At 40.0% G+C, this 27,241-nt stretch overlaps 2 protein-coding genes across 2 annotated transcripts in view; both read left to right on the forward strand.

Moving 5' to 3' along the window:
- Positions 1-27,241, forward strand: part of RAD54B (RAD54 homolog B) — a gene marked incomplete at its 3' end in the record, with an annotated part of 60,381 nt that overhangs the window by 6,842 nt on the left and 26,298 nt on the right. The window lies entirely within an intron of this gene.
- FSBP (fibrinogen silencer binding protein) lies at positions 9,665-14,831 on the forward strand (the record flags this gene model as incomplete). The annotated part of the gene is made up of 2 exons (XM_081996883.1): positions 9,665-10,035; positions 14,306-14,831. 2 exons carry the CDS (start codon positions 9,665-9,667, stop codon positions 14,829-14,831), a joined length of 897 nt encoding a protein of 298 aa, XP_081853009.1.

A 27,241-nucleotide genomic window follows, 5' to 3' on the forward strand; every position in this document is an offset into this window, starting at 1 on the left:
ATTCTGTTACAAATTCTTATTCAAAATAGTATCAAATTACTTTGCTAGTTCTTCTCCCTGCAGTTTTATAGACAGAATAGTTTATAATAGGGAACAGACAAATTCATAGACAAGCTGTTTCTAAATTCAGGATATTTTCTTTACTGTTTAGGTGTCATCTGTACCCGTTTGATCAGTTCATCTCAGGAGACAGGGACTGGTTAAGAAAACTAGATTGATGTAAATGTATCAAAAGAGAAATTGACCATATCTCTGGTCTGACACTGGTTCCAGAAGTGTTCATTTATACATCAGTCATGGTGGGTATATGTGCAAATTGTCACCTATTAGCCCAGTACCCTGCTGCCCAGCAGTCAACATGTTGCAGGTAGACTTCTCACTGAGATTCTCTTAATCTTCTGAGATTCTGAGACTTCTCTTCTGTGATTATTTAGTCCTAGATATCTTGGTTTTCTGGTCTGCAGCTTTGGGGCTCTCGGGCATCTCCTGAGGACACCACCTTTTGCTTGGTGCTCTTCCTTGTGATGTGAGATGTTGTCTTCTACTCTGCTGCTGGCATAAGACTTTTCCTAGCATTTCCCCAGCTGATTATGCACACCCAAGAGTTCCTCTTGGCAGCGGTCACGCATTGTTTACAGTTATGCATGGAGATGGTATGATAGCAAAGTAGAAACATCATTTTAGCAAAGTAACTTTACTACTGTAATCTTAAAGTGTTCAAAGTTCTCAGGACTTAAAAAAAAGAAAACATGAGAGGTTCTTTAGTCTGGCATTGCTTGTTCTCATGACTCTTCACGGTTTTTCGGGGTTGGGTTTTTTTTTTTTGCCTTCCTCTTCCTATGGATTCGTCGCCTTCTGTGTGATGGTGAACTACATACTGAGCAGAAACACTGTCCTCAAGTGCTTCTATTTCTGTGCTCAGAAGTACCAAATGCAGCGGCCATGAATCCCCTACTTCTTTAGTTTTGAAGTCTATCAGTAGATTGGATTGTAGCAACAGTCAGATAACGTGGAGTCAGTTCCCATAGACTGGAAGCAGGCAAAAGAGTATAGTGTGCTTACATGATACGCTAGCCGGTTGAAGAAGTTCACACCCCTAACCAGTGTTACTTATCTTGAATTTGGGCTGCCCACCAGCTGAGTAGTAAGATACACTGTGGTAGTAGAATTAGCAACCACGAGTGACATGGGAAGAAGGAACTTACACCAGCTTCACAACGAAAGGCAACATCGTATAGCGTTCAGTGACTGCAAAGCTGCTTTCCTGGACAAGGTAACCATCTTCAATGCAGTATAACAGGCTGCTGTACAACAAATCCAGACTCGCATAATTCTAGTGTGATATTTCCACAAGTTAGTACAACATAATTTATAATTTGATATGATCATATCTTGGTGTCATGTGAATAACTAGGCTTTATGTAATGATAGATGATGTAACCAGAATATTCACACGTTTGAGGAAATAGTAGTGAATTGGCAGTGAAATATATTTTTCATTTGTCCTAGTTAAGTGTGCTCTGATATGTCTGTTTGAACGAATGGAGATAATGAAGGAGAGGGGAAGGAAACCAGACATCAGAAGGGTATTACAGGGTCAGAAAATAAAGAAAAACAGAGTTATATTACATGTAAGATATTCAACATTTTGCAAAAAGTTGGAGAGATTAAAATTTTTGCAGTAGTAACTTGCTTATTGAATGGAACTGTCATTGCTTCTTTACAATCAAAAGAATGTAAATTGCTAGGTTCTTTACTTTTGAGTAGCGATACATATGCTATAGAAGAGAGCTGTGCTGCATGTAAAAATAATAATCTTTTATGCATTTTTCTTTAACTTGTTAAGTTACTGAAAATTTTGTAAACAAGAAAAAAAGACTTAAATACTCTTTCTTGTGCAGAGGCAGAGGCCTAATCTTGAAACTGCAGATGTAAAGCAAACTCCCCTTTCCAAGAGGTTGCTGGAGATGTGTTGGGAAATTAACTTACTATCCCAATATATTTATTGTAATTTAGTTCCTGAGAGTTGCATGCAAACGCACAAACATATAGCATGCAATATATAGAATATGAAATTATCTAATGCCGTAACTTTAAAAATGAGGATCTTAGGAAATACTATGTATAGAGACTATTTTCAAGGATTCAGGTTTAGCAGTAATAATTGTTTCAGTTTCCTCATTCATTCTGAGGGAAGCTGTACACAGCTTCTTCTTCTTGATGATCAAAACAAACCAAAAACACATAGTTTCTTCTTCTTCTTGATTATCAAAATTTATTATCAAGCTGTATGTGTGTAAGGAGTGAAGATGGGCAAAAGAGAACTATATGGCTATTCTAAATTTATCAGATTCTTTTCCACTCTCCCACCCTTTGGGAAGTCCTAATTTGGGGTGTGTGGGTTGGTTGGATTTTTTTTTCCTCCCCCACTTCTCCTGTCTCCAATAGATACAAAGGTGGATTTAAGGGAAGATTAAGAGAATGTAGCTATCAGATGGAGGGACAAGAGATGCCTTATTGAAGGGAACTGAAAGGTTTTTTTGAGCTATCATGAGTATTATTACAGACTTGGCCCGGATCCCTTCAAAGATAGTCGCCAAATCTTTCTGTGGCTATGCTCATTGTTTGGATCCCCTTTGTTGCCATGCCAGCATAACTAGAGTTCAGTCCCAGCTTTTGGCTTTGGGCCTTAAGTTTTGCGCTGGAACAGAAGCTTTGTCACAATATGACTTTCCTAAAATTGACAAGATAGTGATAAGATGGTTATCTCACTGTCCTCAAAATATCTGCTGAACAAAATTAAAAGAAAGGAGGAAGCTGCTCCTTATGTCAAATGCAGGGAATAGTGCATGGGGAAGTATTTTGAAGTTGGTATTTAAAGCATAATCTCCAAAATTTTCATCTGTATGAAATGATGGGAGAATTGCAGAATTGGCTTCTCTTATGCTGTTTCTTTTTCTAGAGGCTATCTTGCTAATGGGCATTGAAGTATTTAAGCACAATTTCCTAAGAAAAATCACACTTTCAAATCTTTCTGTGTTTCTCAGCTGCTTCTAATCAGTCATCAAAAAGCCTGTTGGAAGAGAGGATCAGAGGAGATACAAGCATGTACTAGGAACTGGACGCACTTCTGAATTTATATAACCTGGTGCTCTTAACTTTTCTTTTTTTAAGGATGTGACTTACGAAGTTAAAAGCTAATTAATGGTGCTGTATAGTCACTTAGTATTATAATTTATAGTTCTGTAGCTTTAAGCCAAACTTAGTTTGGAGGATGGTTACAGATCTGAATGTGTGGGCCCTGGAATGTCAGACTGAGATGAAGATAAATTCTTTAAAATTTGGCATGGGGGGCATTTTAATTGTCTAATTTGAGTATTTCCCTTTTCATTGGGCTAAATTCTGAGAGAATGCCTTGTATCAGCAGAGGGGACAGAAGTGTGGTTAGCTTTTATGCTTGGAATTTTAGCTGATAAGAACTCTGGAGTAGGCCATGTGTAATTCAGGCTAGTTTCAAGAGAGAGTAGTGTAAAGGTAATAATTACATTGTTTAACATCTGTGTTTTCTGTGCTTGTCATGAGATACATGTACTCCTGTTCCTGCAGCAGCTGCAAGAACTGTTAGAAGTTAATACGTGCTAGATGGTGATCACAGAAAAAGATGCACAAAAGAAGAGTTAAAACTTCCCCTTGTTCTCCCTGCCCCCAATGCAGGACAGAGGTTTAGAAATGTTTAGAAATAGTTGTGCAGGAGAAAGGAGAGGAGTGGTCTGAGAGGTTCAGGGACAGCAAGGATAAGAACAAGAAAGTGCAAAATTTACGGTGGCAGTGTTGATGAAGATGAGGAAAAAAATCAAGCAAAATGAGAAAGCTATTTGAAATACAACTTAAATGATCTAAAAGTATTTCTGAAAAGTCTGTTGAGCATATATTTAAGCACTGTAACTTCCAGGTGAAGTCATCTTGCAACTTTTGGCTCTCAAATCCTCAATCCTCTCCTTAATGAATAATGCCTGCAACACTTAGTCTTGGAGATTACCCATGAAACAGCTGTCCCTATGAGAGATCTATGGAGTTGAAAATTTTCTCACCCACCCTTTGCTGCAGCAGGCTCTTGAGACAGGCAGATCGAATGACTTGGCACTGTCTTGCTGTCGTGTCAGTAAAGAGGACTATATGATGACCTAATGGAACTTTTGCAGCCCTTACTACCTATAGACACTCTCAAGTCATCTTATGCAGCTGCCAAATTCATTTGCAAGAGTAAGCAACTGCCTCAGTACTTGCCAAATGTTTCTGCTGCCAGTATACCCCAGTATATTCAGTGATGTGTAACATATACCATCCTAGCTGCTGAATCTTCTTACAGTTTCTCGTAAGCACAAGGGTATCAGGGTTTCACTTCAGCTTTGATTCAAATCTTGCAATCGTCCTCTTGTTCTTAAGATTTTCAGGCTCCTAGGTGATGGCAAATGCTAAACCCAGGTCTCTGCACAGCTGGTTTGCTTGCACATTATTAAGTAAGAACCGATGTCCTTCAGACTTATTCTGGGGCTACCACTTTGTGGGCAGAACACCTCCACAGAGTTTAGCAATCCTTTATCTGTTGATTTGATATTTTTTGCACTACAAGGTCCCAACCTGAATCACTTAAGCTGGTGTCATTCCCTTCAATGTTCAAGTCTGCTGTCTGATGCAAATTACATCTTTCAAGAAATGTTCCTTCTTAGGGCATCCTTAATTCTCTCATGTTTGTCTTTGAATCATGTACCTTATAGTGATTTTTTTTATTATTTTTTTGAAGTCTGTCATGGAGAGATTCTTCCTCAGTTCTGTGTGACAAAGGATCCTTCCTCTCCTCCATCCAAGATGCTCCCCTGATTTAAGATACTGTCCTTTACAGGGTGTTCTGTCTTGTCATGTGCCTAAATTTACATGGGCCAGTTGATGCAGTTATTGGCCATGGTACAAATCTGTCACTTGTAAACTTTGGGCCCGTTGAGCTTTTTCAACAATTCATAGTTATTTGGCTACTTTAATCCCTGACTGTATTATAGCTGTGATTCATTCACCTCTTCATAGCTCTCCAGGATGCACTATTTGTATGACTTTTTAGGTATTAATTCTAGACTTTTCCACAGCAAAAACCTGAGCTTACCTGTTACCTGTAGTTTTGAGTCTTATTTCCCAACTGCTGAAGTTCTGCAACCTTAGCAAGGGGCTGTTGCTCAGTTTTTGAATAATCATGCTGATTTTCCTTTCTCTAGAAAAATATTCTGATCTACTCTTACGGCTCCCATTTTTCATGAACTTCCAAATATGAAGATTTCATCCACTTGAAAACTGAGTTTTTTAAATATTAACATTTAAATAGGGAAGCATCTGTGTTTTTTTTTTTAAAAGGAAAGAATCAAGCCAATTAAAAAAAAAAAAGCTGAATCCATGACTTTTTTTGTTTTCAGAATTCCAAGTAGATTAGTGAATTCCATCTTGAAAATATCAAGGAAAAGTGAGCTGTAACTTGCGCATAGGATTAAAACAGGAGGTATAGAAGACAGTGATGTGAGGGGTATGTGTATAGCTATTTTCTTCATCAATGACCAGAATTTCTTCTGGGCTACCTGTGGTTTGCAGGGTGCATGCAAACTATTTTCCTAAAATGATCCAGATAGAGTCTGAAGAAGCTTTTTCAAGGTATTTCTTTTGTGTAAGTTATTTGTCCTGTGGCAGACTGGATTCAGGGAACTGTTGGTGGTTAAATCTAACCCAGCTCAGAAAAAATTATTAATTTGCAGACAAATCAGTTCCCTGATCTGACTCGCTCAGATTTGTGAGTGCTTATATCAGCACAGCGAAGGGGCAGGAACATGACAGGGTTGGGGGGAGGCAGAAATTGCTGTTTTGGCAAGGTCCCACATTTATGTTGACTTAAACCAATTATTAAACTCTATGCTTGCCAAAAAAAAAAAAAAAAAAAAAAAAGAGTCTGTAGCTGGATCACCTCCCTGAACTGGCTGTGCAGTGTGTTGCATAAATTCTAGTGTTGGAAGGTATAGGATGAAGGGTGGACTGCGGCAACATTTCTTTTTTTGTAATTGTCTTGGAACTACACCTATTGTTTTAGCTCAAAGAAGTCTATATGTAATGTTAATATCCAGACTTCTCACCTTCTGTGATTTCTCATCCAATTACTGATATGACCTTAGGCTGATGAGCAAAGGTACTTTAAAAAGGAAAAAAAAAAACCCAAACCCAAGGAAAAAAAATCTTGTTTGGCAGCCAGCTTCATTTTTAGAAAGGTTATTTTACACTCCTGCAGAACAATATGTAATTCAGACTGACTCCTTTAGGCACTTGCTCAAAAGAAATCTTTGTAGTGGTATTTTGCTATAATTGCGTTAGTGTGGAAACTTGGTGTCTCTAGCAACATTAAGCAGTAAGGTGATAGAGTAATACAAGTTTAGATAGGTCTGTATTAGGAGTTGCTGCATCTGGTAGCCCAGTATGGAGGAGACTGCTGCAGTTCCTTGTGCCAGCTCTGCAAGGTTGTATTCCCAAGAGGCACACGTGCATGTGTACACACTATACGTATATATATGCCCAGCCATACAGAAAATGCAGCACTTGTGCAAACACCAGCAGCATCAATGGACTCATGCTTTCCCTTCACTGGCTGACTGGGATGAAAGCCTGTTTGTGGAAAATACATACGTATACAATATGGATCCATCCAGCAAGTGGCCTTTGACTCTTATTCTGCTCAGCAGCTGGTGCCTGGATCCCCTGCTCTCCCAGCTGCCTCACAAACCTGCACTGGGTCTCTCTGGCAGCTGGTCTGATTTATGACCTTAGCAGTGGCCAGTCTCCAGGTGTTCTGGTCCCTCCAGTAGCCAAATCTCAGACCATCTGCCCTCTCCAGTAACTGGGTCTGACTCATGGTTGTGCCAATACTTGGCTCCCAAGCCTACTTGCTGGCTAGTCCGGCTTGGTGTTTGCCAGGTACCATGCACATACACAGGCAGTGTCTGTGGGCTCTGGCCTCTGCTTGCTGGCGCCCCAAGCACCCGGGCCCCTGTGACCCATGGTACAACTCCAGCTGCTGGCATGTACACTTCCATGCACAGTCATACATGAAGAGTAGAGATTCCCCTCACCCAGGAAAATAGCGACAACTGTCGTTTAACAAGAAGATAGGAGAAACTGCAGTGATCAGGTGCAGGGCATGGCTGGACAACCAGACTAAGCAGCCACCTGTTTACATGCATCTGGCCCCTGTTATTCCCTTCTCCCCCAGCGTTTTCGTATGCTTGTTCTGTCCCAAACCACTTTCATCCTTCCCTTTTCTTGCCTTTGGTTCTTCCTCTGAATATACTCTACTATGCCATCTACAATCCTAAAATACTCCTCCTGGCATCTCATAGTGAGTCCCGTACCCAGTGGGCAGAAACCTCTCCTTCAGTCTGCAAGGTGATCTAGAGTGAGCCTCTCCTGTGGACTCATCTGTCTGGGTCTCACCCCAGCCCACTGGGCTGCTTGTGTTTCTGACAGCCCTGGGAGCAGCCGGATTGAGAGCTCAGTTTCTTTCATTTGGGTTATTGGGATTCCTCTACCTGACACAATTCAACTGTGCTCCTTTGTGTCTGTGGGGAGCAGCCTTTAATCACACAATCTAACGCTGACTTCTTTCTTTTGGTCACTAAAAACTCAAGAGACTGGGCACTGCACAGCAGAGAGTACAGCATAGGCTTGCCTGTGACTCCTCAATTCTGATACTGCCAGAGCCTAAATTATCTCAGGCACATTCAGTTTGCTTTTTTTTTTCAGTTGATGAAGAATAACCAAGTGCCTCCATTTAAAAAAAAAAAAAAAGATAACCACCAGCTTTCTACTCTTAATGTTAGTAAAGTGCAAAGTGTGGGGAAATAGGGAAGGGTTAGGTGTTTAAAAGCGGTGGTTTTCATACAGTGCTTCTAACCACATGAGTATTTTGTTTCTCAAATTTTAGTGTAATGGGCTTCAGACTATAAAATGCTTTATTTAATCTTGGCTTGAAAGCAATTCCAGCAAAGTGGACTGGTCGCAATTTTGTTAGGTGGTAAGGACAAGCCAAGTCTCAGAAATGGTTCCAAACGTGCTTGTTATTCTAAATGCTAATTGATTTTTAGCAGTTAAAAGTCTCCCTTTGTTTAGTTTGAATTTCTTGTTTTGAACACAGCTTGCATCTGCTTTGGGTTTTTTTCCCCTTAGAGCAAACAAGTTTATACCTAGATCTTTATAGCCTTAAGGTATTTCAAACTATAATTAGATTTCTCTTTCCTTCACCCCCCTTCTAGGCTCCCTTGTTTTCAAGGCTGAACACGTTAAGCTTGAGAAGCTGTTGCCACTCTCTCAAATGGTGTTTGTTTCCACCCTCCCGACTCTTTCAGTCGTGTACGTCATTTTTCAAACTTAGTTTTTGCTTTTTGTATTTGAGAGCACCTTTCCTTACATCTGCAGGTTTTTCCTCTTTCTCCGATTAGTTGATTTAGACTGCAAAAGTTTAAAGCCTTGCGTGCAATTTTATGTGAAGACTTGGCTCAAGGTGCTATGTTTTCGAGCAAACATTAGACGTGCACGCACCCAACGTGCACATCTTGTTAATAAAAAAATCAGATTTTTATTCTGAAAGAATGCCTGGAAGTACAAAAGTAGGTTGTTTCCTGGCAGGTATTATGCAGATCCCAGTATCCCCACGCTACGGTGCGCGCGGTGAATCTGTCACGACTGCCTGTCTCCTTTCTTGCCGGCAGCCCCCACGCGAGACGGTGCCCTTTCCCAGCATCGGACCGGGGGGCGATGCCACGGGGCAGGCGTGATTTGGCGGGGCACGGCTGCGGGCCGACGTTACGATAAAAAGCCGGTTCCGTGCTGGCGCGGCAGCTGCTCCCGCTCGGAGCAGAGGGAAGCGGCCGAGGGGAGCGGCCTCTTTAAGAAGCCCCCGTGTAGGTAGCTGGAGCCGGCTGCCAAGTGCGGGAGAAGCTCAGCTTTACTGCGAGGCCCGCGCCTGAGTGTAACCTAACCGGCTGGAGGCTGTGCCGCCCCTGATTGACAGCAGGACCAGCATTATGCAAATGGCGCAGGGGCGCGCGGCGCCGGCCGGGGGCTCTGTCAGGGAGCTCCCTACCCCCGCGCCCCCGCCCCCCGCGGCGCGCCGTGCGCTCCCCTCAGCAATTGTTGCTTTTTGGGGGGGCATCGTTATATGTAAAAATCATCTCCAGCGCGGTTTCAGTTTGAGATACGTGTGAGAGAGCTAGGGAGATGTGTCAGAGCTTGTTACTCAAGCTAAATTAGGTAATTTTTAGCTGGGTAACGTGCTAATCTTTAAACCTTTATGTTTTTAAATCCTGCGTATGTCTGGTCTCTTCATACAAAAGTGTATTTTGCTTGTTTCTTCTCGTCTTCTTCAGTCTGAAGCCTTATGTAGGTCAGGCTTGGCTTAAGCAGATTTCCTGAACCTGCGTCAGCTTAAGCTGAAGGAATTTTAATAAACCCTCCCTTGTAGGCGTGGGCCTAAATGAGACTAGCCTAGTTAAGCCTGATCTTTTTCTGTTTGTGAAAAAGAGCTGAGCAGAGCTAGGGACTGCATGGTGGCTTCAGAAACGGCTTCCTTAATTCAAAGATAACAATGGTTGGGAAGGCCAGATCTTCTAATTTCACCTTATCTGAAAAGCTCGATTTGCTAAAACTCGTGAAGCCGTACGTTAAAATTCTCGAGGAACATACCAATAAGCATTCTGTAATAGTGGAAAAAAACAAATGCTGGGATATCATAGCTGATAACTACAATGCCATCGGAGTAGATCGCCCTCCTCGTACTGCACAGGGCCTGCGCACGCTGTACAAGAGGCTCAAAGAATATGCCAAACAGGAGCTATTGCAGCAAAAGGAGACGCACTCAGATTGTAAAAGCAGCATTTCCGAGCCAACCAAGAAAGTTGTGGAGATGATTCCACAGATTTCCAATGTGTGTTTAAGAGACAGGAGCGGTGTTCCAAGGTGAGATGATTCTTTTTATTTTGTTACTGAATGAAAATTATGGCGCCTCCTACCTACTCTGTAACGCTTTGCTTGTGTTCAGGCTCCTAAAGGAAACGTTTGTCAGGGAAAAAATCCCCAGATGGGGGGCAATGGCAAAATAATATTGCTTTTGTTTTATGGGAAGCTTTATGGTGACTTAGCACTGCATTCATTTTTTCAGCCCTCTTTCAAAGCCTGTTTCAGAGTCTTTGTCATACTCTGGAAAGTGAGGGTTAAGAGGGAATCAAAGAGAAATAGTAGCTCCAACCTCTACCCCTCCCCTACCTTTTAATAGGCAGATTATTCAAACACTGGCAAAGTGATGGCTGTTCTCCTCCATTTAAGGTAATACTGCAGTCATTTTGCAACATATGGAGCTGTTACCAGTTTATATGGGATTTTTAATAAAGTTAGTTCACAGAACTAAGAAACCTTGCTCATACACCTTTTTTCTCTCATTTACTCTGATGTTTGCATGTTGTGTTTTAACTGATCCGAGTCCTTTAAAAAAAATTGACTCCCTACACCACAGTGCCTTTGTGAGTGCAAATGTTTTTTTAAATTATACTTTTCTTGCATTGACGGTGGTTCCCTGAAACCGGAGCAAAGCTTATTGCAGTCTAAACTCCAGGCAGTTCTGTATCGTACGCTAGGTAGTTTAAGTACAGAGAGAAAACGAGAGGTACAGCACTGGAAGTTTTTTGTAGGTGGGTTTTTTTTAACTTCTTAGTAAAGTGAGACACACTGTCTAGATTTGAGCCGGACATAATACAGGCAGGCAGCATGCAGGCTTTCTCCCACAGCTGGCTAATGCCCCTCATATCTGACTTGCAACACTCTGCTGATTCTGTATTGGTCCTTGAGGGATCAAAAAATGCCTGGGTCAGGTTTTGGTTCCTCCAGATACAAAAACCGAGCTAGGGAGGAGGGGGGAAAAAGTCACATAACTCCCCAACAAGCTTGAGAAAGCTCTGATTTTTCTTATTTTCCCAAGCAGATTAATGGGAAGCGAACTTTCTGTATTTTAATCAGATATACTGATAGTCGGTGCAGCAGCGTAACACTAAGAAAAGCTGGCATGCACGCACACGCTGAATTGGATTCATGGTGCCACTGGTTGAACTGAATGGTAACAATTGTCTAAATCCCAACATGCCAGATGCTCTAAAAATATGCTGTTGTGGGGCCTTTGCGTTAAGAAGTCTGAAGCAACTGGGCTGCGCTGCTGCTCCTGGTGAATGCCCCTGGAGGAACCGTTCCAAAGAATTCTCTGGAACAAAACGAGGCTTTTAATTGCACTAATAAAGGTTGCAGTGTCTTGACTACCAACTTTTATAAGGAGGGGAAAAAAAAAAAACAGTGTGAGAACTTTGGTTTGTAGATCGGCTTATAAAAAGCACTGACGCTTTTCGTGAATGATTAAGAGCTAATGATCTCCATAGTTTGTCTCCTATAATTTAAACATTTTTTGCAGTCCCTTATGGCTCTGGGAACACTGACTTGATTACTGCTTACCCAAAATGGTTGTTCCTAGGAACAGCCAATACACCGTGTGCTGAAGGAAAAGAATATAATTTAATTTTTTTTTTTTCCCTGCCCAAATACATCATTATTTGATAGTCCTCATTTTAACTCTAAGTTGCATTTTACTCTAATTTTCAAAACCCTGTATTGGGTTTTAACTCACCAGGATATGGCTTAGGTTTTGTAGGAGGGAAGTACAACTTATAATGAATCTAAATTCTTAATCACACCTTTAAGCAATTTCTAGTTTGCTGTGATTAAACAAAACCTGGTGAATCATGGGTGCCTGCAGGCTTATAAACACCATCCCCCAGTTGTGGTAACTGTTGTTTGTCTTTCTTTCAGTCAAGTTGTCAGAAACAACATTAGTAACCACCATACAGGCAGCTCTTTTGTTTCTCAATTCCTTCGTTCTCTCTTTGCTGTCTAATTGTTTTCCTCTTAAGACTCTGACTCTAAGGAAAAAACCAAAAAAGCCTCATCAGAATTACCTGAAGAGTTGGTAATTTTCTAGTCCTGCGTGGATTACACTTTAAGAGAGAGATTTTTCACTGTTTGGAGACTCTAGTCTATGTTAGGCGACATCTTACCTATCTTTCGTCTCTTTAACCTCTCTCACTTTCTCTTTCTGCTCTCTCTCTCTCGGTTTCCTTTTGTCAGAATGACCTGCTTCTCCTGCTGGTTGTTTCCACTTTTCTCAGGCTAGAAGCTGGCCAGGAGCCAGCAAATAAGAAGTAGGGAAGCTGTATTAGAAGCTGCGCTTGTGAAGAGGCGGGAACCTGAGAATTACAGTCAGCATGGGGAAAACAAGTGAAAATTTGTGTGCAGGATAGTATTTCCGATGCTCAATGAGAGGAGTAAAAGGAATGTGAGAATGAGGTATAGGGGAAAAGGTGAAGCTTTGTGGCATGAGGAGGAGGGAGTAGGGTGATATAATTGATACTTTATAGATAGCTCAGGTAGCAGCCACTAGAATTAAGATTATCCTGGGATTTTCTTTGGGGAATAAATGAAAGGTCTATTTTCAATACCTGTTTCAGGTGGACCTTTTTTTTTAAAAAAAAAAAAAAATCTTTAGTTAAAATAGTTTGGGTGCTTGACAGGATTAATTTTTGGTAAATATATTGCCCTGATCCTGTTGAACACTTTTACAATTGAGTAATGAGAAGCTTTCAGGCTTTCGTTATAGAAATTGCACTTCCATGTTCATGAGTGGCAGGATAGATCAGGCTACTTTGGAAATTGCAACCATGACTGCTTATTTCTTTTAAACCAAGAATTTTGAAGACCATGGGAGATGCAGAGGAGATGATCATGCCACCTTTTGGTTAAGGAGTTAGTGCATTTACACAAGAAGTAGGATGTACAAATTAAATTTGTCCTTTGCTTCTGGGAATTTGAACCCCGTATCTACTGCTAACCAGGACAGTGTTTTAGTAATCAGATAGTGTTTCTCAATTTGTGGATTGTAGGGCTCACAAGGAGTTTAAAACGTGTAAAGATTAAAAAAAAGAATAAAAAAAAAAGATACCACCTCCCACCCCCCAATTTAATAAGCAGCCACTTGGGCCCTCCACGGTTGGGGAGCATCCATGAACCGAGTTAATCACTTGGTTGCTTTTAGCCGCTAGCAGTAGCTCAGTTCTTCAGGGGTTGGGGAATGTGTCATCAACCACCAGTTACAGGCTCTGTTTTAGATGGTCATGGCCATGATGATGCACTGTCTTTGGTATCAGTACCAAGTTATGTATTCCTGTTCGCATGTTACACTGCCTTCCCAGTCATGCTGAAAGTATGTACTGTGAAATAGATGAAGAAGCTGATCTGGCTTAAAAAAACATTACCTGAATGGAGTGATGTGCAGAAGTTTAGGGTTTCAAACACAAGTGCTGGTGGAGAATAGACAGGAACAGCTTGAGCCTTTATTATCGTCAAAGCCAACATAGTGTCAAATAATGATTTGAGGTGCTGCTGACTCTAGGATTTACACAAAGACAGATGAGTCAGGTGGGCGTTGTACTTTCGAAAAGAAATGCACAGAACTATAGGATGTTCTTAATGGAAAGAAACATTTCTGTGTCTTCTCTTGAAGCTTGAGAAAAATACTGAGATCACTGATTGAAAGAGAAGGAGCAAGTATTAGCTTGATTCCCTAATCTACTGGCAGGGTCATCATTTGGACTCTGTTTTTTTTTCTCCCAAGGCTCTTTATGTAATTTTATTCAGTGATTGTTTTACATTAAAAAGACCGAAATACGTGGGTGCATGAATCAGAAACAGGGAACACATAGAACAGGAGGAGACAAATAAGTTTGGTAGATGGAAATGTTTTTGTCACAGTCCACTCAATCTAAATGTATGCCCTTTTAAAATCACATTGTATGTTATATAAACTCTTTCCTGTGTCACTTGCATCACTTGCTGGTGCTTTGTTTTTATTCTCGTTTGTTGCTAATAGCCCTTCTTGCTTCTCCACTGTCAGAAGAAGGACCTACCAGGATAGTCCTCTGTCGGCTATACTGCCTTTATAGCAATAGAATCTGAATAAGACAGGGCTGTATACGTGTGATGCAAAGGAGGGATACAGGTGGTGGTCGTGTAATGAAGTAGAGTCCCAGGCATAGATAGCAGAGCAGTATTTCAAATGAAGCTTTAGTTACTTACAGCTACGCCTTTTAAAAATAGTTTTTAATGGATTATTTACATATGATTTTGTGTGTTCTAGTGCTAGTATCGATAAAGAAACAATTGCTGGTACCAGTTCACCACAGGCAATGTTGGATCACCATCCCGCGACAGTCCTGATGGAGTTGCAATCAGAAGAGGATGTCAAACCTCCTCCTTCTCTGATTATAGACTCACAGCAGAATGAGAACATAGAACAAGAGGAAGAACACCAGCTGGTCCATATTATGGAAAGGTCTCCTTCAACATCAGTATCTTCAGTTGATATGAGAGTGATGATGTCTCCCTCTCCTGTACCAAGAAGAGATGAATTTTTTAGGCTTGAGGTTGGAGAACGCTTTAGACCAATGTGTGGGTATGACCCACAGATGTTACAAATGCTGAAAGAAGAGCATCAAATAATATTAGAAAATCAAAGAAAAATTGGTCTTTATGTGCAAGAAAAAAGGGATGGTTTGAAAAGAAAGCAGCAACTGGAAGAAGAACTGTTGCGAACAAAAATCAAAGTAGAGAAGCTGAAGGCAATACGACTACGCCGTGATCTGCCAGAATACAGCAATATCTAAATATTTTATTACTTCTGTCATATTCTTTGAAATACTTAATATTAAATGCTTTTGCCCTAGCAAAATTGTTCCTTATGTTAATATGGATGGATCAAAATCTGTGCTTGACAGAGGAAAGCATATTTTCCATGTTTTTGTTTCTGTACCTTAGAAAAATACCTTGTATGGGTTTGAATGCACCAATTCTTCTGGTCTGAAGTATAATCAAAAGTTGTATATTTAAGTGTTTAGGTTGATAAAAATCCAAACTCTAAAAATATTTCCATTTATCTCTGAGTCGTGATGAGCTAATGGAAATTTTGATCATATGCATTATTTTTTCAAATGATTACCTATCCTTTAGTATCTTACTGAATTTACAGGTTAATAAATACATACAAAAAGGAGGAATAAGAGGCTATGTTTAAATGTCTTATTCTTTTCAAGTTGGTAAATCGTATGACAATGGTGAGATTTTGCTGATATATCAGCTTGGAAAACTAAATTACTGGATTGTTATATTTTTTTAATGTTCAATAGACAGTTGAGTAAATGTACATCTTTTAAAAAGTTAATACTTTTTATTGTTTCCAAGTGGAGGAGTGTTTCCATAGGACGTTATCAAAATAGAAACAATGAATGCAACGCTTGGTTTTTAAAACTGCATGCATGTGTAATTTGTGTGTACAAGTTACCATGATGGTATATTCAGTTATAGTAACTATACTGGTGATCAACCATAAAAATGTTTAATTTCCTCATTTGCATGCATAATTACTACAGTGCATGTGCAACCAAGACAGTTGCAGGTGCCTTTGATCACTATGACTATAAGCTACCGAAATGAAATAGTTTCTGTATGTAAGTAACATGTGACTTGAAATCAACAGAATATTCTTTGTTATTCTGGGTACCTTTTATAAATGCTGTTGTTCTGGTCTTTCGATTAGTTTCAAATAAAAAGCCCAAAATGAAAAAGAAATTGATTCTTCTGTCTGTCCTACTAGCAGCTGTTTCCTCTGCAGTTATGATCAATGTTCGTAACTGGTAGAAAAATACCTGGAAAGCCTAAGTCCCAGGTGATTTATTTCTTCATAATTCTTGGTCTCCTGCCTATTGTGAATGGATCCATGACTGCTTTAGACCTCCGGCTCCTTATTCCTGGTAACAATTCATTCTCCTTCCTCTAACCTTTAGCACAACAAAAGGAAATGAAGCACAGCATCAAGGAAAAAAGGAGATGTAATTCCTCCTGTGTCTCCCATCTCAGTGGGCCCCAACAACAGAAAGAACAAAAGCAATAGGGAGGAGAATATTTCTTCCTGTGGCTTCTTGTAACTCACTCGTCACCACTGTTTTCCCAAAATTGCTTCTTTCTCCATTCCCACAGAACCTCAGTGTGTGAGCATGGGGCACTGGTCTGCTTCAGCAGACTCTGAATGAGGTAAGCCTCGCACCTCCTTGTTGGTCTTCTGAGTGAATCAGGTTACCTTTGTAACCGCAGGGATAAATGCTTATTAAAAACTGGAGGCGCGAAGCGTGTTAAGTTTAACTGAGGGGCTAGTGGAGCTTAAAAAATGGTAGTTAAAATTTTATGATAGTGGTATGAGAGAAATAATCTTGACTGTTGATGCCCAGGATAACTTTAACAGGTTACAGGTAGGAATAATAGAGGAAGCAAGTCGTTTGTTTACAAACTGAGGAAAAATACAGACAGTGAAAACAGATGCCATCAATACGGAGTTCCCCAATACTTTTCCAGTTGTTTTCTAGAGAAGAGAGCACTATGAGTGTTTGTTCTGTTGGGAATTTGTGCATGCGCTGGAAATGATAATGCCTGAATAAGTGACCTCTGTTTCTGTACAGTCCTTGGCTTTCTGATGTATTTTTCAGTTCATGAACATCGATCTGTTTTTGTATAGCTGGAAACACTTCAATGAGGTACTCACTTCCCTGAGTTTACAAGAGTCAAGATACTGGCTTTAATAAATAAATAAGGCTTTTACTTGTTCTACTCTGCCATCTGAAATACTACTCAGAAATTGGAAATGGCACTAAATTCTCTGCACTCATCTTAATTTAGAAATGTTTTCTCTTATCCTTTCAGTTGAAAATCAGAATTCTGTTTTCCAGTAGTAAAGAATTAATTTCTATTTGTTGTTTCTGTCCTTAACATATTATGCAAATGAACAAGTTTTTAATAGTTCAGAAAATAATTCCCATACGGCTCATGATCTTGCGGTGATTTTGTGTTAGAGCTGCTCTTATGTTGGCCACCAAAACACTCTAGAGACTAGAATATTTTCTGTTGAATTCTTCGTTCTCCTTGAGCTAGATGAAGAGGTGACCTCCAGGGTTTCTGTTGGCATGTTATTTTTATTTTGAGGACTAGAACCAGAGGAATTTCCAGTCTTTGAAAACTTGCAGTCCTTTCTGAATTGAAAGGCAAAATAGATGCAAAAATAGGACTCTGGGTAGAGCAAAGTCTCCCTTGTGTTCTTGATATTGGAAAGGATGCAAATGAGTACAGAAATAATATAATACATTGGCCTGGTCAGAACTTGTCTCCCTGTAATCAGTGTTATCCCATGTGTGGTTGTTCGTTCTTTGTCTCATTTCTTAGTGGAAGACCTTTCATTCTTACCTGCAGGCAGCACCTCTAGTTCAGAGATCTCTCATGCTTTTCCTTTCCTTTGTTTGCAGTTGTGTTTCTTTTGGGTTTTGGGGGAGCCTGGGGTGGGGGAAAAAAATCTTTTGAGTCCCCGTGGAGCTCACTTGTTTCTTTACCAGTGATATGACATTTATTTCCTTTCACTACAGAAGTATTTCCTCCTTCAGTGACGTTAGATTGCTCTGTCAGTGTGGTATGGTGCTGACTATATATTATACCTCTCCATGCTGGTGGATCTGCATTTCTTTCTCACCCCACATCTGCTTTACAGTATCAGGTTATCTGTCTGAGTCAGACTTCTCACTTCTCAGTGCCTGTTCCTGTCTTTTTTTCCCATGTATTCCTAATGTGGGTACATGCACCACAGCTGTGGCTAGTCCTTCTGGACCTTGAAGTGCTATGAATTTTTACTGCTCCAGCAGATGATACTTTGTTAGCATGTGTGAAAGAGATGGTAGGAAGCCTTTCCCTCCTTCACCTCTGTTTTTACCCTCTTACTCCCTTCGCTACATCTGGCAGTGCTATTCCCTGTCTGCACGTTTATAATGTACATAGTACAAGCAGAGTAATTTTAGGCAAGGACAAATTTCTACCATATGCTCCTGTCCTTCTACTAAGATAACTGAAATAAACAGGGTCCAGGAGTAATTTAATTCCCAAAATCTAATGGAATTACGTTTAGGATTAGAGTAAAAAACTGTAACTGTCATAACTTTGTGATAATTGTGATAACATCTTGTGTAACTTCATCTATCTGAGTAATTGTCTTATGAGCTGTTTATAATTTTGTCGGCTGCTCCCTAATTATCTTGCTTTTTTTGTCCCTCCCTGCTTCCCACTGTAAGCTTTTGACTCCTGTGGAATCCTCTCAGTTGATGTGCTTGCCTTCGATCAGGTTTCTTATCAGGTAAAAATGGTAGGAGAGAGATGTACTCCAAGACCAGGAGAAATTACTTATAGCTGATCTTGCTTGTCATACTCTTCTTGTCTAACGTTTTCCACCTCACTAGCTTCAATTCCGTTATTTCATTTATATTTTGACACATTTTCTGGCTTGAGACTTTTTCCCCTATACAATGAAAATGCACAGACTAGAGCTTGTATACTATCTTCTTTGGGCAGATTTTGTGTCTACTGGATTTCCAATGGGCAAAGACATTAAGTTGCTTATAATTAAAAGAGTTGTTTCAAAGTTGGAGGAGGAAATGGGGAATTGTGGTACCTAGGCTGGCTGTCTTTTAAAATTTCTTGTATCTTATTTTAAAGTGCTAGAGGATGGTTCCACATGAATTTTAACTCTGATAAAATTGTACAAAGGTTACTCATGAAGATGATAAAGTGTTGTTTCCCTAGCGTGTTGATTGCTTCTCTATTTTGCACGTGAAAATAAAGTGAAGCTTTTAAAAAGAATACGTTTTAGCATTTTTCAAGGTTTTAAATTATATGAAATGTAGCTCCTCAGTGTGTGTTCCTAACAAGTCGTGTTTTTATTGTTTTTAGATACCCAGGTCTTAAATAATTTGAAAAATCTCATTGTCTAAGTCTTAGATTTAAAAAAAAAAAGCGTGCTGTTTACAGTAGTCAAAATAATAGTCTGTTAGCTTGGTGTGTAACATGGCCAAATTCCAGTCATTCTGTGAGCTATGTTTCTGTGTTTTATCTCTGCTAAAAATGAAAGTGTTCGCCTTGATGTCGGCCAAGTTGCCTGTGTAGTGATGGTTGGTCTTAAATGGCATCAAATTAGCCTGGGCAAAGTTTCCTCCGTAATAATGGTACAATTTCCTGTGGTTTTTTTGAATACTAGCTAACAAAATTAGTCTCTGTGAATTCTTCCTTGTAAAACCTACAGTTTTTCAGTGCTAAAGTAGTTGAAAACCTCGCTTGTGATTTGTGTGTAAGGGGGGGGTGAGGGTCAGAGAACCCAAGGAAAGCTCAGCTGTCTGCAGGCATTGGCAGTCCCCGCTGCCTCTGTCTTTCATAGTGCTATGGGATTTTGCACTCTTTTAACTTAGTGATTACACTGAATGATTTGTTGGTGTATCCAAACATCTCTGATTGAACATAACGCCTTGTTTGACTCTGTATTATTCACACAGGAAGGAGAGCATCCAATTTTCATTGAATACTTAATGAGCAGTTACTCGGCATGATTTATGATTTCTGTTTGCTCTTTAGCAAAACTGTAGACTTTAAAAATCCTACTTAATTTTTTGTATTTTACGTATGCAAATTAATTTTTAAAAAAGTCATTGTTTCCTGGCGATTTCCTGTTGGCTCTCGATTTTCATTGGTAGTTAGCATAATCACAATAATTATCATAATTTAACATAAATGTCAGCCAAAAAATTAATTCCTCTGGATTATGGTGCCCCTCCATACTTAGTTGATGTCAGGACCTAGTTTGGTTAAAGCTCAGTCATTTTGTTTACAGTACTCTGTGTGTTGCCATGTGCTTACTTGGTATGTCTTTGTATGATCCTTGTCTGTATTGCTAATACTTTGTCAAAAAGCCTGTTTTTAAAGCTCAGAACTTTCTGCATGCTTGAAATAAGTAAGTCAATTTATAATTTACTGACTTTTTAGCTTTAATTTAACTGAAACAATAGGACAAAATGTTTTTCTAGTTTGGGCATGGGGAGGAGGGATTTTGAACTGCCTGTGGTTAGTTACTACAACATTATTTGTTTCCTGTGTTGTATCACACAAAGCCTGTTGCAGTAGTCTCGAGTCGTAGCTATTATTAATCACTGAAGATGTCATGTGAAAGTAAGTAATTTATCATGTCAGCAGCAGTTTGCAGGTAAATTTTACTTAGCCCACTTGTCAATACTAGTAAGAATGCCATTTTGTGGAGCTGAAACATTTATGTGTGGCATGTACCAGAATTAAAATTGGGTATGTATAATAAAATTACTATTGATACATTCTCTATCATAATATGGCATTCATTTAGGGGTGCATTTGTAAGCCAAAAAAATTTATTTTTGACTTTAAACTCTGCAGGTTTCATCCAGGTGATGTTTGCATTGTTTTGCATTGTAAGGAAGCTTTGGCAGTAGGCTGTACATCATGATGGACTTCCAACTGTCAGTTTGGCCAAACTACTTTGTGCTGGGTTACCTCCTCTCAAGCTATAATGTGTGTGTTCTATATATATGTTTGTGTGTGTTTGTGCCTCAGCTTTTTTCTGTGAAATGATTGCAGGGAAAATACTCTGGTTTAGATATACTGAATTTTCATCACCTTTGTAGTGATCTAGTTTGCCTGTGCTTTTGAAAAAGTACTTGAAATTTGGCATTAAGCTGGTCTCTGGCCATTCCTATAAAACCTCACTCAAGTTTGTCTAATTCATAACTCATTGGCAAACACAGAATTTGGTCATTTTCAGTACTTATACTTTGGATACAGTCCCTAATAATGGAATTCTGAGGAGAGCCTGTCCAACCTGGGTGCATTGCACTGTTGAGAGCCAAACAGTGATTTCTCAGCTGTGAATGCCTTGGATGAAAGCAAGTAAATGTGTCCCTGGTTTTGCCACTAACAGGCCAGGCAGCCTCAGTGAGGAAGCCGCTTTGTTTAGATCCAGAGGGGGTGACAGATGACAGCAAAGATCTCGAGCACAACTGCCCTTCTTTTGGTGCGGTAAGGATTTCAGAGCTGTTGGACTATACAGCTGGATAGGTAATGGCCCATGTCTTCTGAAAAAGACCAGCAACAGCCAGGAAAATAAATTTTTTTTTGTAGCTCTGTGATTCAGAGTGCTGCATAGTGTGCGTGCAGAAAAGGACTGAAGTAAGCTTGCTTAGGGAATTTAGCCATTGTTGTTTGTTACAATTATTTCTGCTAGATAAAATCTGTTCCTTTCAGAAGAGTTTTTGTTATGTAACTATGTGCTAATTTGCAGTAGTTGAGTTTTGTAAATACACGATGCCTAAGTGAACTTCCAAGATGGTACTAAAGATGTTTTTCAGCAGTCCAGAAGTTAAATATATTTTGAGAGTTTCAGATACTTTAGCTCTGAAGATACAGTAGGCATCTGTAAAGATTGTTTTCAGATTAAATATAGTAGAGATAAATTTGATCTTTTTTTAAGTCTCATCCTTCTCTGATGAGTATGCACATGTACATATGTACGTACACACACCCACATACATACACAATGAGATATACATACGGTAAGTTGATAAGAAGAGCTCTGCTGCTGCAGAGGCTTTCAGGCAACATCAAGGGTCAGTGCAGTCCCTTGGGAAAAGCAGGTGGACCCAGTCTGCTGATGGAAAGATGCCACATCTCCATGCCTTCTAGCTAGCGTTTCCTTATAGAAGTGATCTGCTCAGGACCAAAAATAGATGGGGTTGACACAAAGTATACTCTGTTAAAAGCATCCTGAATTTACCGCTTCCGGCATGGAATCATCTTATTAATTTGCATTGGAATTTCTGTGCAATTCAAGTTGTATTCGATTTTCTTACATCCAGAGCCAGCAAAGACAGCACAGTAAGCACCGCTTACCTCCACAAGGATGAATTTATCCTCTTCCCTCCTCCCTCATCTTCCCTGTTCCGGTTTTGCTTTCCTAGTAAGAATTACAACTAGAGCTCTAGGTTTTTGTGCTTGGGCCATAACTATTACTTTTCTGCTTGGACTACTGAATGGATTACATTTATGTAAATCAAAGTTATGTAACTTGATTTGGAAAGATTGCTCTTTCCCTTTCCAAATATTTCGTCAACCACTCTGCAAGTAATCATTGCTGCATAACACATGAAAATTCTCAAAAATATGACTCATCCTTTGTGTGCCTCTTTCCAGGGTAATGTCATAAATTTTAAACAGCCCTGTTTAAATAATTTAGGATAGGAATATATTGTGTTTCATGCTTGTGACAGTGGGCATAAGTTTTATTGATTCTTTTTATTTTAAGGATTCTTTATTATAATCCAGGGAAATCAAAGATGGCAATTAACAAACAAACAGTACATTAAAAGTGTTTTCCCTTCCAATATGTGCTAAAACAGATGCTAATATCAAGGATACGTAATCTTAATAAATCCCTTTCTGCCTGCTCGCTTTTTGTTACAGATCTAAAAGTCCTTGCATTTTAGGAATGGAAATTTTGCACAGCACAGAAATAGTTTTATTTTTAGTAAAAACCAGTAGAAGTAATAACAAATGTGTAAGAGAATGCCAAACTATATATTTTCAAAGTACCACATACGGATTTAGCTGTGTATCTTCCACTAACATTTAAACACAAAAACATGCATACTTGCATCTCTGCAAGCTGCTTCAAAAGTGACTGCTTTTTGAGATGGCTACAGTTAGCCTGTGATTGTGTAATAGTCTAATAGCTATTTCTTAGTAATTTGGATTTTTGGGTAATTTAAATATTTGGAATTTTCCCACTTATGTCCCATTTAGACTATGATTTATTGCAATAACAGTCAATATTTACAGAACCCAAGTGTAAATGTTTCTTTCTGACATCACTTTTGCTTTTTTTTTTTTTTTGCGTAAAAGAGCCTTTACTTGACAAATTAATCAAAACAACTTTCGGTGTGGATGGCAACATTAAGAAGTGTAGTAAACAGTCAACTTGCATAGCATTTGACTGGTTCCAGTGTTTCGGAATATGGAGTTGATCTGGCTCACCGTACTGAATGATGCCTGCAGCCTTTCAGAATTCCCAGTGATGCTTCTTTTTCCTTTGATAATAGAACTTGCATATTTATTTCTGTGGACTTGACAGAAGCTTTCAGCTTAGTTCATTAAATTTTTACAGTGGGAGCTGGAGTCGGTTGGGTTTTTAGACAGTTGAGAGGTTTAGGAAGAACAGTTTTCTACCGTGGAGCTGTAATTTTGAAAGTATACGCTGTCCATCCTCCCTTCTCTGCAGCAGATATGCTTAAGAGGTAATTGTTTAATTAAATGGTGATGAAAGGATTGTTCCTACTTGTGCAAATTAAGTACGTCTAGTATCTGATCTTGTATATAGAAAGTTCCTATTTGAAAAGAAAATTAAGGTTACAAACTCAAGTACCCAAAAAGTTGCAAATACGCACAATAGTTTGGGTTGGAAGGGACCTTTGAACTTACAGTCCAACCCCCCTGCAGTGATCAGGGACCTTCTCATGCTGTTCGGTATAGTCATTAACTACATGATTATGGATTGTATTTCTGTAGGCTTCCTTGCCAGAATGGACTGTGTCCACTTAGTGAGCTACTATTCAGTATTTTCTTTCCACCTCTTTGTTCAGTTCTAGGCTTACGCCTTGTTTTCAGCACACTATTCAAATGATTTTGAATTAATTAGCTAATGTTTTTTTTGCCTGTGGTGCCCATCATGATAGTATCCGAGTGCTTCGCAGGTGTAATTACGTTTCACAACATCCTGGTGAGATAAGAGGTTGGTATAATCTCCACTTTCTAGGAGATAAAGCGGGAGTTGAGGCACAGAGAATAAAAACAAGAAAGGTACCATTATTACTGAAGGTGCAGACCAAATCGGCTAGGACTGCATTATCTCAGTGCTTTAGCATACTGTACAGTTAATCTTTCCAAACCCCAACTTCCATTTGCACCTGTGAGTGTTCACAATTACTACAAATGAGACTGAATTGCGAGTCAGGCGCTCAGACAAATGTTTACTGCTGAAAAGTTGGGGTTAAGTGACTTCCCTTACACCACAGAGGAGCTCTAGAAGACATGCAAGTAAAATCCAGCTCTCAAAGGCACTATTCAGCTTATCTAACCACTTTCTGTCCTTGCAGTCTCGGCCTCCTTCATCACACACCTTTTGCAGTTTGCAGCGAAGCAGCTGAGGGATCACACGGGCAGCAGCAGCCTCTTTTTTTCCTGCCGCTGCCGATCAGTTCTCTGCACTGGATGAGCCAGAGGTCCCGCAGCAATGTAGTACAGCATGTTTTCTGTAAAGACACTATCATTAATGCATACACACCATGGGGCAGACCAGGTCACTGGAACAGTCTTATTTTTGACATCTCACATGGTCCTCCGTCCTAAACTCAGAATTGATTTTGGTTTATCTCGCATACGATCAGTCAAATAGATCCAGCTGCACCTAAATCTCCCCTTGCCCTACCTCATGGAGAGCAGCTGCTAAGTCCTGTTCTGTAAAATTATATGGAACAACGTAATAATTATTGTAGTTTTATGTTGACTATCTTTAAGACTACCTTGGTAGTATTAAAATTTGAATTAGGGAAAAAGTTAAACTAGAAGGATGGGGGAAAAAGAATGGCCCCTGTTTAGCAGGAGGTTGAGTTGCTGTGAGTGCCCTTCTGGAGTCACCTGCTTGACATCTTTTATGTGGCAATGCCGTGTTGTCCTTAGCTGGTTTCTTCCATTGGCATTTTTCACTTTATTTTCCCTATCACGGCCTAATCAGCTCCTGTTCGTGTTTATTCCTCCCAAGTCTTCTCTTCATTCCCCTTGATGGCTTCCAGCTGTATGTTTTTCAGTGAACCATGAATTTTGAGGGACAGAGATGAGCGGCAGTAAGTTTTTCTTCAGAAAATCCCAACTCTTTCTTTCTCTGCTCCTTCACTCTTATACGGAACCAGTCCCAGTCTGCCCCAGTCATTCTCCCCATCCCTTCTCCTAACATAATCTGTTGTCTTCCTAATCTTTTTACTCCTTGCCTTGTTTCTAGCCTTTCCCTGGGTGTTCTGCTTCCAGCTCAGACTTACAGTCTTTGACCCACTTGTCAATTTTCCACTGGTTTAACATCAACCTTCCTTTCCAGCGGTAGTCTTTCTTTTCAGACTACTTCTTCCAAATTGCTCTTCCTTATAGCTGGTGCGTATCCCCTCTGCCATCTTTCCCTGGTTGGTGTTGGGAGGTGAGATGATGTCTCCAAAGGAGAGAGATGAGGAGAAGTTCCCTGCTGGTGTGCTGGCTCTTTGGTCTGAGCAGTGAGAGCTGTGACTACAGTGAAAGCTATTCTCGGCCGCAGTTAGAGCATGTCCAGTGTGTAATCCTCAGGAAATTAAGCTGGAGAGAATGTGCAAACCATTTATTTCCGAGAGCTTTTAGGTTTCAGGAATGGAAAAAGTTTTATCCCAGCCAAAATAAATAAGTGCTATCTTCTCCCCAGATTTTTAGATTCTTCTCCAGATTATTGAGTTATTAGAGCTTCTACCTGGCAAAATAGTTTGTTGTGACTAAAATTGCATTAATCTGTGATTTTTTTCCTCATAAACAGTGATTTTTATTTCACTGAAAGTTTTCATGGACATTGTGCCGTGTGTGAATACGTGTGCTTAAACTGAGGCAGCTAGCGTGGAAGATGGCATACGGACTGATTAAGGCTTGGCAAAGTTATCAGCTATTTAAAATAGGATCTACTAATGGAGATCCCCGTAGTAATGCACATTCAGCGATCTAGTGGCTAGTTTGACTGGAGTTTCAGATGAAAGCTATGCATGTAAAGTGACTTTGATACAGATGTTTACAAATGTTAAAATATATTTGATCATTTGCATTTTTGTTTAAAAATAATTTTGGATGTAAAACAATGAGGTGTTTTTCCAAGAAAATACTCCTACTTGAAATCAGTCTTTAGGTGAGTTTGCTAGCAGTGCTGATGTGTGCAAGACAAATTACGTATTATACTTCTTGTGTTTAAAAGAGGGGTGTGAAGCACTGGATTGTAATCGAGCAGCTCTGAGATGTAATCCTAGCTGTGACTGATTCCTGCCATTTTAGGGCAAGTGAACTTGGCTCTTGCTGGTTGCAGTCCTCATAAGTCTCATAAAAGTGCTGTGAGAGGAGTTATCACATATTTTTCCATCTTCAAGGCACATTAATATGCATGTTAGCTTAGCATTAAGTTTATCATTAGACAGAAATTGCTTTGCAAACGAAGGGTGATGCTATCTCTGTCTCATATTTCTTTAAATATTCCTGGGATATCTTAGGAGTCTTTAACATACAGATCTCTCATATGGAACAAGACATTTAACTACTATGTAAACATCTGTTCTCTGAATGTTATGAATTAATTTGATGAAGGAACTTTTTTATTACTTCCTTTACTCAGAAGACAGAGATGATGCTGGCTCTGTGGAGCAGATCGATGGCAGGCGTGCAGAGTGGGTGCAGAGGCTGCAGCAGAGCACCCTCATCGAGTTTCGGCTGCGATTCATTCAGAGCCCAAATCTCCTCTTGCCCCAGTCCAGATTTTTGGCTCTGCCTACCTCTCTTTTTAGTTCTTTAGCACTATAAAGCACAACTTAATCAAAGTTGTCTTCTTTAAATTGTAATTTTTGCATTTCAAACAGTGCTTTTTATTTAGCAGATTCAGAGGGGTTGAGGGAAACCTCCCTGTCGTTCCGTGCACGCTTACAATGTGGAGGTTCAGGTACAGAGGTGTTGGGTAACTTGACTGTGGCTTCAGAATCACCCCAATCTAACGGTAGCTGCCGGAAAGAACGGGGCAGCCTCCCAGTCTCCTTCTTCCGAACCGCACATAGCCCTTCCCAGTATTGGCTGTAGCTGCTGACGGGGTTCTCTGGGCTAGCTGGTCTGCAGCTGGTGGATGAGAAGCTGAGGGGGAGAGGGGAGGTGAGGTGAGCGCCTGGGCTTTGGCAGCAGCCTGCAGTTGGACGAGGTTAAGCCATCCATTAAACCACACCTCAGGCCGAGGTGTCTAGTGCCCTGCTCGCTGGAGCATGCCGCACTCCTTACGGTAACACGGATTTGCAGTGCTGCAAGCTGCAGTGTATAGTCTACTGGAAAT

This window comes from Phaethon aethereus, assembly GCF_964289735.1.
Source record: "Phaethon aethereus genome assembly, chromosome: 2".
Classification (NCBI taxonomy): domain Eukaryota; kingdom Metazoa; phylum Chordata; class Aves; order Phaethontiformes; family Phaethontidae; genus Phaethon; species Phaethon aethereus.